We start from the raw sequence: 13,331 nt of genomic DNA on the forward strand, positions 1-13,331 counted from the left end.
AACCTCTAGAACACCTTTACTCCACACACAGAGACACATACAAACCTCTAGACCACCTTTACTCCACACACAGAGACACGTACAAACCTCTAGACCACCTTTACTCCACACACAGAGACACGTACAAACCTCTAGACCACCTTTACTCCACACACAGAGACACGTACAAACCTCTAGACCACCTTTACTCCACACACAGAGACACGTACAAACCTCTAGACCACCTTTACTCCACACACAGAGACACGTACAAACCTCTAGACCACCTTTACTCCACACACAGACACGTACAAACCTCTAGACCACCTTTACTCCATACACAGAGACGTGTACAAACCTCTAGACAACCTTTACTCTACACACAGAGACGTGTACAAACCTCTAGACCACCTTCACTCCACACATAGAGACACGTACAAACCTCTAGACCACCTTTACTCCACACACAGAGACACGTACAAACCTCTAGACCACCTTTACTCCACACACAGAGACACGTACAAACCTCTAGACCACCTTTACTCCACACACAGAGACACGTACAAACCTCTAGACCACCTTTACTCCACACACAGAGACACGTACAAACCTCTAGACCACCTTTACTCCACACACAGAGACACGTACAAACCTCTAGACCACCTTTACTCCACACACAGAGACACGTACAAACCTCTAGACCACCTTTATTCCACACACAGAGACACGTACAAACCTCTAGACCACCTTTACTCCACACACAGAGACGTGTACAAACCTATAGACCACCTTTACTCCACACAAAGAGACACGTACAAACCTCTAGACCACCTTTACTCCACACACAGAGACACGTACAAACCTCTAGACCACCTTTACTCCACACACAGAGGCACGTACAAACCTCTAGACCACCTTTACTCCACACACAGAGACGTGTACAAACCTCTAGACCACCTTTACTCCACACACAGAGACGTGTACAAACCTCTAGACCACCTTTACTCCACACACAGAGACACGTACAAACCTCTAGACCACCTTTACTCCACACACAGAGACACGTACAAACCTCTAGACCACCTTTACTCCACACACAGAGACGTGTACAAACCTATAAACCACCTTTACTCCACACACAGAGACACGTACAAACCTCTAGACCACCTTTACTCTAGAAAAAGAGACAGGTACAAACCTCTAGACCACCTTTACTCCACACACAGAGACACGTACAAACCTCTAGACCACCTTTACTCTACACACAGAGACACGTACAAACCTCTAGACCACCTTTACTCCACACACAGAGACACGTACAAACCTCTAGACCACCTTTACTCTACACACAGAGACACGTACAAACCTCTAGACCACCTTCACTCCACACATAGAGACACGTACAAACCTCTAGACCACCTTTACTCCACACACAGAGACACGTACAAACCTCTAGACCACCTTTACTCCACACACAGAGACACGTACAAACCTCTAGACCACCTTTACTCCACACACAGAGACACGTACAAACCTCTAGACCACCTTTACTCCACACACAGAGACACGTACAAACCTCTAGACCACCTTTACTCCACACACAGAGACACGTACAAACCTCTAGACCACCTTTACTCCACACACAGAGACACGTACAAACCTCTAGACCACCTTTATTCCACACACAGAGACACGTACAAACCTCTAGACCACCTTTACTCCACACACAGAGACACGTACAAACCTCTAGACCACCTTTACTCCACACACAGAGACACGTACAAACCTCTAGACCACCTTTACTCCACACACACAGACACGTACAAACCTCTAGACCACCTTTACTCCACACACAGAGACACGTACAAAGCTCTCCCTGGCCCTCCATTTGGCAAAACTGATCATAATTCTATCCTCCTGATTCCTGCTTACAAGCGAAAATGAAAGCAGGAAGCACCAGTGACTCGGTCTATAAAAAAAGTAATCCTTGGTGTACACATCACAGACAGGTCCAACTGCACAGACAGTGATGTGAAGGTGCAACAGCGCCTCTACAACCTCAGGAGGCTGATCCAGAGCGACTTAAAGTAGTGAGTGCATAAATGTTTGTACTTGTAATCCGGCAGGCTTTATTCAAATCCAATTTTTAAATATTTTTATTTATTTAACTAGGCAAGTCAATTAAGAACAAATTCTTATTTACAATGATGGCCTAGGAACAGTGTATTAACTGCCTTGTTCAGGGGTAGAACGACAGATTTTTACCTTGTCAGCTCAGGGATTCAATCTAGGAACGTTTTGGTTACTGGTCCAACGCTCTAATCACTAGGCTACCTGCCACCCCAGGTATTTAGTTCCTGATATGGAACTTGATGTGTGGTGAAAGATTGTTACTTAGAAAACACTAAACTACATAGACGACAGAAACATGAACAAAACATGTACTGTATTTTAAGAGCGGCTGATTTAATAGTTCAGACAAATTGATGACACAAGCGAGTTATGTTATTATGTGGTTGTTATGTTGGTTTGTTGTCTAGGAATTCCTCACACTCAGCCATACCCTCTTTCCAAACCCTATCTAATCTAGCAGGCCTGATGCGTACTCACTGTCAAAATAATCAGTTCCACCAACTGTGTTGTTTGCGGGGAGGGGGGTGAAGTTTAAAGAGCTTGCATCACTCTCAGTAGTGGTGGTTTGAGATGGGATTTTTCCTAAGGAAAAGGGACACATCCTGAGATTGTATGGCCTCTCTCTCTCTCTTTTCCTCCCATCTGGTTTCCATCAGAGGTGCCAAGACTGGAGTTACTTCCAGCAGGACACAATAGAGCACCTCCATGCAGTTAACTATTTGTGGGTCTTTACTCTGCCTGAGGTGTTTTCTTAACACAACTCATTCCTTCATTTGAAGTTATTTTCTTTAGGTGTTTTATTGTGTTATCACGCTACATGTTACATTTCCACACCACATTGGGTTCGCTGACAGACAGTAAATGTCCAATATCAGTCAGAATCAGGATGGTAACAATATGAAACATGACCGGTTTTGTATCATTTTGAGACCTTATAGATATTTTCCTATATCTTCTTACCAATGGTCGGGGGAGAGGGACATACCACCGGCCAACAACAGAGCTTGTCTCAGAGAAATCAGTGACGCAGCTAACGAGGAAACCAGAAGACTAGGGGCCTGCTCTGTAATTGCATCCACATGGGCCGGCCCAAAGATTAAGTTTCTTAAACTCACGAGCTTCATCGCTATTTTTGTTGGTAGTCTTGGATCGCAACTGCTCCACCTTGGAGAGTCTCGGAGCCTGTCTGAACCTCAGAAGCCTCATGCTGACTCACTGATGCATCATAGATACCATTCTGATCAGTTCAGCTCAAGAACATGTACTAAGAACATAACTACTAGATTTAATATCTATTTGCTCACTCTAACATACATGATTTTATCAATGGACTTGATTTATACTTTTTGGAAGGCTTGACAGAACGAACTAAAACATTTGACATAAGCTGCTACAGTTTGGCACTGATAGGGTTGTACATTTTCCCATAGTTGAGCTAAGATGCATAGTATGTGGGTCTGTGGCTGCATCTAAAACGTAGAGCTTTCCTTGGAAGAATCACAGCATTTAATGAGCGACTCATGTTACTCACAGTATCCCATTTTTGTTTGGGTGGCTGAGCTCAAAGTGAACCACCATTCAGACTGAGCTCATGTAAACAACCGTTCATACCAGAGGAGGCTGGTGGAAGGAGTTATAGGAGGACTAGCTCATTGTAATGGTTGGAATGGAATGCGGTTTCTGCGTGTTTGATGTGTTGGATTAATTCCATTCCAGCCATTACAATGAGCCTGTGCTCCTATAACTCCTTCCACCAGCCTCCTCTGATTCAGACTGAGCTTGCAGGAAACCGTGTTGACGTAGCACCCTCTTGTGGTGTAAACTTAGAACTGCTGTTTGGCCAATGGCAATACAAGGATGTGTCCATGTAAAAACAAGCAGGGAGGGCCAGGAAAGTCAATACCTACAACAGAATGGCAGAGCTATGCCAACTCAGCTGCCAAGTCATCCCTGTTGCAGTATTGATGACAAAGAGGGAGTATTTTGGCAGTTGTGGCTGGTTACTCAATACCGTGGCATGGTGCTGTGTAGGTGGTTTGTGTGCACTTGTGATTCATAAGCAGTCTTTTATGCAGTCTGCTCTATCTATGTTGTATACTTCCTGACCACAATAACCTTAGATGATCCAAGATCAAACTATGTGGTAGTATGAAAACGCCTGCAAAAAAGCACCCAGTGTAGAATGTGGTCCCATAAATCCCCATCTCTTCCCATCCCTATATCTATTTTCCTACATCTCTTACCAAACGTATCATCTCTTCCCATCCCTATATCTATTTTCCTACATCTCTTACCAAACGTATCATCTCTTCCCATCCCTATATCTATTTTCCTACATCTCTTACCAAACTCTTCCCATCCCTATATCTATTTTCCTACATCTCTTACCAAACGTATCATCTCTTCCCATCCCTATATCTATTTTCCTACATCTCTTACCAAACGTATCATCTCTTCCCATCCCTATATCTATTTTCCTACATCTCTTACCAAACGTATCATCTCTTCCCATCCCTATATCTATTTTCCTACATCTCTTACCAAACGTATCATCTCTTCCCATGTCTTTTACCATATTTTTTGTCCAAACAGATGCATTTAGTCTTGTTACAGAAAAGGCGTATTTTGAGTATGATGTGGGCCTACACGTCGAACACTAAATGTTGCTATTAGAGTATTTCAATCACAAACACTCAGACAATGCCATTTGCACGTATTATTTTATTCATGAAAATGTGTCATTAAAATTCGTAGTAAAAACATTCACAGTCCATAAAAAGCATTAGCTCGTACTCTAGATTTGGTGTCCTTGAATGCCACCTATTGGTGGATCTGCAACACATTACTGTAACTTCCCCAAGTAACATTTACATACAGAGAGAAATGCAATTACAGTATTCTAAAGTATATCAGAGTGGTTTCTATCCCACCCTTCAATACTATAACAAGTCATGTGAATATGATGCACATTTTCTGATACCCTAAAGCAAGACCCTGCATAGTGGTTTCCGCATTTGTTCGATGCATAAGCCAACCCGTTTTCCCATTCCCAATAAATATTACACCTTCTTTAGTCTTCAGACATGCATTTTACATGCAGTTTTCCAGCGTACTTTGAGATGAGTTACAAATAACAATAACACACAGGTGTCCAGCACAAATGACCTGTTGGTACGTTTCCCATAAAATAACAGTAGTTCTCCACCAGTGGATCAGCAGTTGAGAAAGGAGTTTGTCCTAACAATCTGAATGACCTTCCTTGCACTGTAGCTGTATTCAAACTGTGTATGTTCATGGAAGAAATGCAAATATCCTGCAAGAAGAAAGAAAGGATGAATTTGTTAGAGAGAGCTATTTATTATATATTCAAAGCAAATGCAACGGAAACTACATAAGAATATTATTGAAATGAGTGATTGTGATATACCATATTTATATAAGGCAGCATCCACCTCATCTCCCATTCCAGGGAAATCCATCTCAATGGATCTTGGGAAGCCACTGTCCATTGTGTTAGTCTTCTCATCATAACTGTCAATAAGACACAACCAAGACTATAACCTATAATGAACGGTTATGTTTGCAGATATCATCTCTCAACAAGACTGGACCAGACCAGTCCAGACCATACCGTCCTACCTCCAGAACTGCTCTTCAGAGAACAGAAGGGTCTTGCCGGTGTCTGGGATGTACACAGCAGCATCCACCCTCCGCACGGTCTTGGGGAGTCCCAGTTTATGGATGTATTTGGGGTAGCCCTCCACTAGGCTGTAGCCGTTCAGGGCCCACATTCTAATACCTGGAAAAATATTAAAATTTGTCAACGAAATGAACCTATGACTCTTGCACCGACATCAATTTGATTAGATATCTACTGTATATGTGATGGAAATGAGCAAAGTAGAACTGTAATTGCATATTCAAAATGACAGAGGACTATGCGAACAGTGTTGCCAGCATGTAATTCACCACTGAATATGAAGACCATGTCTTTCTCAGGGTACTCATAGGCAGCATCCACTTTGTTGGGGAGGGAGGGCCAGGTGGATTTGATCAGGGTTTGCTCAGGCTCTGCAAACTGAGGATGGAGACGCCAGTAGAACCTGTCATCAAATAGAAAACATCAACACATACATTTTGTCAATTTTAACCTTATAGTTTGTGCAGAAAAGTTCTCATGAATGGACACACTCCCTACCTGTCTTTGAAGATGATTGTTTCTCCTCTGAGCTCAGTGACAGCATCAAAACTCAACATGGGGTCACATTTGTTTGGGGCATCTGGCTTGGGCTTCACTTTGCTGTCATTGGGGTTCGGGCCTAAAGGATTGAACCGCATAATGAGGGTTTCAAAATATGACTCCAGTGGGTGGAATTACAGTACCAGTCAAAAGATGGACACACATACTCATTCTACATTGTAGAATAATAGTGAAGACATCAAAACTATGAAACAACATGTATGGAATCATGTAGTAACCAAAAAAGTGTTAAACAAACCCAAATATATTTTATACTTGAGATTCTTCAAAGTAACCACCCTTTGCCTTGATGACAACGTTGCAAACTTTTGGTATTCTCTCAACCAGCTTCACCTGGAATATTATTCCAACAGTCTTGAAGGAGTTCCCACATGCTGAGCACTTGTTGGCTGCTTTTCCTTTGCTCTGCGGTCCAACTCATCCCAAACCATCTCAATTGGGTTGAGGTCAGGTGATTGTGGAGACCAGGTCATCTGATGCAGCACTCCATCATGCTCCTTCTTGGTCAAATAGCCCTTGCACAGCCTGTAGGTGAAATGGGTCATTGTCCTGTTGAAAAATAAATGATAGTCCCACAAAGCACAAACCAGATGGGATGGCGTACCGCTGCAGAATGCTGTTGTAGCCATACTGGTTAAGTGTGCCTTGAATTGTAAAAAAATTCACTGACAATGTCACCAGCAAAGCACCACCACACCATCACACTCCTCCATGCTTCACAGTGGGAACCACACATGCGGAAGTCATCCGTTCACCTACTCTGCGTCTCACAAAGACAAGGCGATTGGAACCAAAAATCTCAAATTTGCCAAGTGTGTGCAAAGCTGTCATCAAGGCAACGGGTGGCTACTTCGAAGAATCTCATTGTTCGTGTTTCTGGGCCAAAGCAAGTCTCTTCTTCATGTTGGTATCCATTAGTAGTGGTTTCTTTGCAACAATTCGACCATGAAGGCCTGATTCACACAGTCTCCTCTGAACAGTTGATGTTGAGATGTGTCTGTTATTAAACTCTGTGAAGCATTTATTTGGGCTGCAATTTCTGAGGCTGGTAACTCTAATGAACTTATCCTCTACAGCAAATAGGGTTATCTTCTGTATACCACCCCTACCTTGTCACAACAACTACAAATCTGAGGTTTGTAGTTTCATTTAAGTGATTGCCTATCCAATATGCTGTGTCTATGAGGCCAGATTGCACTTCCCAAGGATTCCAGCAGATGTCAACAGTCTTTAGAACGTTGTTTGAGGCTTCTATTGTGGAAGGGTGTCGAATAAGAGCTGTTTCAACAAGTGGACTAGGCTGAGGCCAATCAGTTGTTTACTGCGAGGTCACGCCGTTCCTTCTTTTTCCTCTGTAATGAATACGCTATTGTCCGGTTGGAATATTATTGAAGATTTATTATAAAAAGACTAAAGTTGATTGTAAACATCGTTTGACATGTTTCTATAAACTGTAATGGAACTCTTTTGACTTTTGGTCTGGAGTTTGCGCTCGCGCATTGTGCCTTTGGAATAGTGAACTAAACGCACAAACAAAACGGAGGTATTTGGACATAAATATGAACGTAATCAAACAAAATAAAAATGTATTGTGGAAATGGGAGTCCTGGGAGTGCATTCCGACCAAGATCAGCAAAGGTAAGTGAAGATTTATAATGCTATTTATTTATGACTTTTGTTGACACCACAATTTGTCGGGTAACTGTATGGCTTACTTGTGTGGCTGTACGCTGTTCTCTGATTATTGAATATTGTGCTTTTGCCGTAAAGCTTTTTAAAAAATCTGACACAGCGGTTGCATTAAGAACAAGTTTATCTTGAATTCTATGTAAAACATGTATCTTTCATCAAAGTTTATGATGAGTATTTATGTTATTTGATGTGACTCTCTGCAATTTCTCCGAATGTTTTGGATGCATTTCTGAACATGGCGCCAATGTAAACTGAGGTTTTTGGATATAAATAGGAACTTGATCGAACAAAACATACACGTATTGTGTAACCTTGAGTCCTGGGAGTGTCATCTGATGAAGATCGTCAAAGGTTAGTGATAGATTTTATCTATATTTCTGTTTTTTGTGACACCTCTCTTTGGTTGGAAAATGGCTGAATGCTTTCTGTGACTAGTTGCTGACCTAACGTAATGATATGTTCTGCTTTCACCAAAAAAATACTTTTTGAAATCGGACACTGTGGTTGGATTAACGAGAAGTGTATCTTTAAAATGGTGTAAAATACTTGTATGGTTGAGGAATTTTAATTATCAGATTTCTGTTATTTTGAATTTGGCGCCCTGCAATTTCACTGGCTGTTGGCGAGGTTGGACGCTAGCGTCCCGAACGATCCCGGAGAGGTTAAGAAGGAAAGAAATTCCACAAGGCACATCTGTTAATTGAAATGCATTCCCAGGTGACTACCTCATGAAGCTGTATGAGAGAATGCCAAGAGGTGTGCAAAGCTGTCATCAAGGTAAAGATAGGCTACTTTGAAGAATCTCAAATATAAATACATTTTTATTTGTTTAACACTTTTTCGGTTACTACATGATCCCATATGTGTTATTTCATAGTTTTGATGTCTTCACTATTATTCTACAATGTAGAAAATAGTACAAATCAAGAAAAACCCTGGAATGAGTAGGTGTGTCCAAACTTTTGACTTTTCTTTTGACATAATTATCTGTAACTATTTTCTGTTTGTGTTAATAAGTGGAACACTAACCATAAAGAGCTTGAATGCCGGTGATATCATCCTCAGACAGTGGATAACCCTGGCTGTAGGAGTAGATTGGGTACATCAGAGCTCCAGGATCAGAAGAATGGGACAAGCCAAGGGCATGGCCAAACTCATGAGTGGCGACCAGGAAAAGGTTGTAGGCTACAGGGGAGGAAATATGTCAGTAAGTAATCATTGATTAAATGTCATACATTTTCCTTGATCCCCCACGTAAATGTACCAAATATTTACCATCTGAGTCTATTGACCAATGTTCATCTTCATCAAAGTGTGTGTCTCCTCCAATGTCTCTGCCAGGGGGATAGGCATGGGCTAAGAGACCGTCAGGGCCGTCAAAGGGGTTGAAGTCTCCATGTTCTAAAGACAAAGAAAGGCCAGGGAAAAAAATATGTTTGAGGATGGTTTCAGTAAGTGTTGCCAGCATTCAATCAATTTATTCTATGACAGGGTCTTGCACAACTCTAAACAATGTTCACTGAATGTTGAACAAAACTACAGTAAGATTATCAAATTAATCAAGATATTCCTCATATATTCTGTATAGTCTATCAACTGTAGGCCAGAATAAAGAAATTGGTCTACCTTTTGTCCCAAATGCTATCATGATGTCAGCCTTCCCCTCGTGCAGTTTCTTGAAGGTCAGAGGCGTGACATCAGCCCAGATGTTTAAGGCATTATGGATAGCTCTGTCCACATCTGCCTTCATCAGATCAGGAGTATAATTCACTATTCTGAAGGGCATTTCAAGAGAGAGGAAACATGTCTTCATTTAAGAGAAACTTGACAAGTTTTATCCAAAGTAATGAAAGCTGATAATATCCATTGATTCCAAGGTCATGTGGTGTATGTGGAGTAAATTAACATTATTACACCAATACCATAAAATAAATATGACCCAGAGTGTTTGAGAAGCCTCACCTGAAGGTCACATTGGTGTTCTGCCATTTGAGATGTCGGGGGAAGTGGTTGTATTCCCCCACGTCAGGGACACCACACCTGGCCATGCTCATCAGTTCCAGGGTGTTAGTGTCCAGGCTCCCCGTCACTTGGAGGTTGAAGAAGGACTGCATCTCCCTGACCTTAGCCTGCATGGCGTCTGACGACCTGTGGGTCGGGGTTCCCTGAAGTCCAGCTCGAAGGTTGTAGAACCTGCGGAGGTATTTCTGAAGAGGAAACAATAACATATGTTCTTCATGATATGTAGCTGTTTAAGCGTGGTCATATGGAATGGATGTAATTTAAATATGGTCATTTAAGGAGCAAGATCACAAGAGAAACACAGGGTTCAATTTGAGGGGTTATATTATTTCAACAACGTCTGGCATATTGTATGCAATTAATAATTTTGTTTAAATAAAATAATGCTAATTTTGTTTATACTATACATTATCGCATTTATCCTTATTTCGAGTATGAGGATAACTGTAAAATCAATATTAAAAACATAAATATTCAGTGCACCAAACAGAAATTGATAAACAAAAGAACATCAGAACCACAGCTTTAATTGGCTTACCTCGGCTAATAGCCACTTGTCAGTCTCCTCCGGTGATGACAGAGGCATAGCAAATGACTGAGCAACCACCACAAGGAGCAGTAAACCTGTGATTTCCATCTTGTCTGGTCTTGGTGGCATCCAGCACAGTGACTGACTGGGGTCCAGGAACCAAGTCTGTTTTTATACTGAGTGTTTATTTTTCTAAATGTCTGTGATTCATGCCACTTCCTCCTCAGACTGCCTAAAACTGCTGGTAGTTCAGAAAACAGAGTGCTTGTGGTTTAGTAAACTGCTTTGAACACACCTGAATAAGCAGTGATGTCACATTTTTTTGACCAAATGTTCATGACAATTTTTTAAAAGATTCAATGAATACATATGGCAAGTGACCAGTTATCTGAACTTTTGTGACACTATTTTATGTTCTTCCAAAGATGAATATATCTCTAAATTCCTCTATAACGAAAAAAATATATTGAGCTTTACTTAAGAAAGTTAATTAAATACGGTATCTTTAAATGGTAATGTGCATACATGTCGATGAGTACACATGCTATTTGTAAAACTTTCAGGCACACATGACTGTGATACACTTCCATGTTATTTTGAGTAAGACAGAGGATGACAGTTGGTGGCCATAGAGAAATCAGTTAAAGGGAAAATCCACTCGAAATACAACCTAATATGATTTACCACATACCTTGGCAGAACAGGATGTGCGTACCTAGAACAGGATATGTATTTCACATATGGTCACTGATATAAATGTATATATTAGATTATATTGGATAAGAGTAGCCTGTGTCCCAATTTATAGCAGCAGAGTTTAAGTACTGGGGGCAGGGCAGGTCAAGTCATGCCCTGTCACTTGTATGTCTGCTGCTTCTGTGTGTGTCTGTGTTGCCACATGTTGTCTTTAGTCTGCTATAACAATGGAATTCCTGAACCCAGACTCCGAGCCAAGAGGGGTATTTTATGGCAATTCACAAATAACATGACAAGCAGCCTTACAACAGGCATGTAAATAACATTCTTAACTGCAATTAACTTGAAGTTTCTGACAGAGTTAATGGGGATTAAAAGCTCTCCAAACATACAAAGTACACCTCATGCAGATGCTGTTAAGATCTAATATAGGTATTTATGAACGTTGGCTGACGCTATTATACCTACGGTATATCACTGTTTATCAGAGACTTATGATTATGTTGAGAGAGAGCATTAGCTAAACTATTTTAGACTGTGGAAACAGAGCCACTGAGCTGAGTCATATTTAGGGGAAGTTGGCTTGGGGATTTTTGCAACTGACTAAGATGGTCACCCACATTCACAACTAACTAGAACATAAATAATACATCAAATTAAAACTTTAACATATCCAATAATAAGTTTATGTCACTGATGGTAGAATGATACAAAAGAGAGTCATTTTGCAATTAAAAATGTTTCCAGAACTGCTTCCATCAGTAAGCATCATTACCTCACAAGGGCCCGATTCCGACCCGAGTTAAGCACATGTAAATGGAATGTAATTCTATTTTTATGCACTTTTCCCTCTACACATATTCTGACCTTGAACTTAAGCATGAGAATAGTGTGCTACTCACCTGCTATTCGTTTTGGGTGGAGATCTAAGAGATGAAGGTGTGCCGGTGTAACCGATGTGAAAATGCTAGCTTGTTAGCGGAGGTGTGCGCTAATGGTGTTTCAATCAGTGACGTCACTCGCTCTGAGACCTTGAAGTAGTTGTTACCCTTGCAGAGGCTTTTGTGGCGCGATTGGTAACGATGCTTCGAGGGTGGCTGCTGTTGATGTGTGCAGAGGGTCCCTGGTTTGAGCCCAGGTAGCATCTACTTCATTTTTTCCAATAGAAATAACGACATTCTCCATGCACTGTAATTTACAGCGTATTAAGAGTTATTGATAAGAGCTAGGTAAATGAGTAATCGATTTGGATAAGGGAATTCTGAATATAAATGACACTTTATATATATATATATATTTATATTTTACCTTATAATTGCTGGAGACAAATGTGAAATCAGTCGTATTGCAGCAAACTGAAGCATTTCAACATATAAACTTTCTCACAGTAAAGATTATGAAATGCTGCCATTATGGAGAATTTAAATTGTACAGCTTTCTAACTTGCACAGATGGGCACTCTCAAATATCTTTACTTTATGTTACCCCCACTTTCACTGTTTCTTATTTCTATCATGTTAAATACTGTATTACCCTGTTATTTCTCTTCAGTTGGTATAGCCTACATTATCATTAAATTCCATTTTTTTGTTTACCTTCATTTGCTTCTTCCTTACACACCATCATGACCATGGTGTTGTTGCTGAGGATTGTTAGTAACAGTTGGTAATATAAAAAAAAGAATTAAATCGTAATGGAGCAGAGCACAAACCACAAACCAGACGCATGGTGCAATAATTTGCTGTGTCATCACACAGTTCCATGGTTAGTGCAGGCGATAGACGAGTGTATAGCCTACTATTGTACACCATTCTCCCTATTATAATTCTTTGTACACTACTCTTTCAACATTACTATGGGTTAAAGAACTGAATGTGCCAATTTTCAGAATGAATCAAACCATTTTCTTTTGTGAGTAAATACTTTCCTAACCCTAAATAATCTACAATATGAGAGTATTTTTAAATCTACCAATTGGTGCTGAAACATAGACTAATATGCCTATATTTAGATTACTTT

At 40.7% G+C, this 13,331-nt stretch overlaps 1 protein-coding gene and 1 long non-coding RNA gene across 2 annotated transcripts; one reads left to right on the forward strand and one right to left on the reverse strand.

Moving 5' to 3' along the window:
• Nucleotides 1–1,938: 1,938 nt before the first annotated feature.
• Nucleotides 1,939–7,395, forward strand: LOC115136653 (uncharacterized). The gene is made up of 2 exons (XR_003864682.2): nucleotides 1,939–2,069; nucleotides 5,699–7,395. It is a non-coding gene; the product is annotated as an uncharacterized LOC115136653 (long non-coding RNA).
• Nucleotides 4,816–12,465, reverse strand: LOC115136652 (collagenase 3-like). The gene is made up of 11 exons (XM_029672251.2): nucleotides 12,215–12,465; nucleotides 10,626–10,857; nucleotides 10,028–10,272; nucleotides 9,692–9,840; nucleotides 9,341–9,466; nucleotides 9,095–9,250; nucleotides 6,311–6,431; nucleotides 6,082–6,215; nucleotides 5,752–5,911; nucleotides 5,540–5,643; nucleotides 4,816–5,425 (listed from the first exon to the last, which is right to left on the reverse strand). The coding sequence occupies exons 2-11, from the start codon at nucleotides 10,743–10,745 to the stop codon at nucleotides 5,325–5,327; spliced, it is 1,416 nt and encodes a 471-aa protein (XP_029528111.1). The 5' UTR covers nucleotides 10,746–10,857; nucleotides 12,215–12,465; the 3' UTR covers nucleotides 4,816–5,324.
• Nucleotides 12,466–13,331: the final 866 nt, after the last annotated feature.

The sequence above is a fragment of the Oncorhynchus nerka genome, linkage group LG11 (assembly GCF_034236695.1).
Source record: "Oncorhynchus nerka isolate Pitt River linkage group LG11, Oner_Uvic_2.0, whole genome shotgun sequence".
In the NCBI taxonomy this organism is placed as follows: domain Eukaryota; kingdom Metazoa; phylum Chordata; class Actinopteri; order Salmoniformes; family Salmonidae; genus Oncorhynchus; species Oncorhynchus nerka.

Bases quoted from the DNA above. Each gene is read 5' to 3' on its own strand.
- LOC115136652 (XM_029672251.2), bottom strand. From the start codon at position 10,745: ATGCCACCAAGACCAGACAAGATGGAAATCACAGGTTTACTGCTCCTT. The intron at 10,273-10,625 runs GTAAGCCAATTA...TTTCCTCTTCAG, and splicing joins ACAAGTGGCTATTAGCCGAG to AAATACCTCCGCAGGTTCTA. The intron at 9,251-9,340 runs GTAAATATTTGG...CCTCCCCTGTAG, and splicing joins TTGGTCAATAGACTCAGATG to CCTACAACCTTTTCCTGGTC.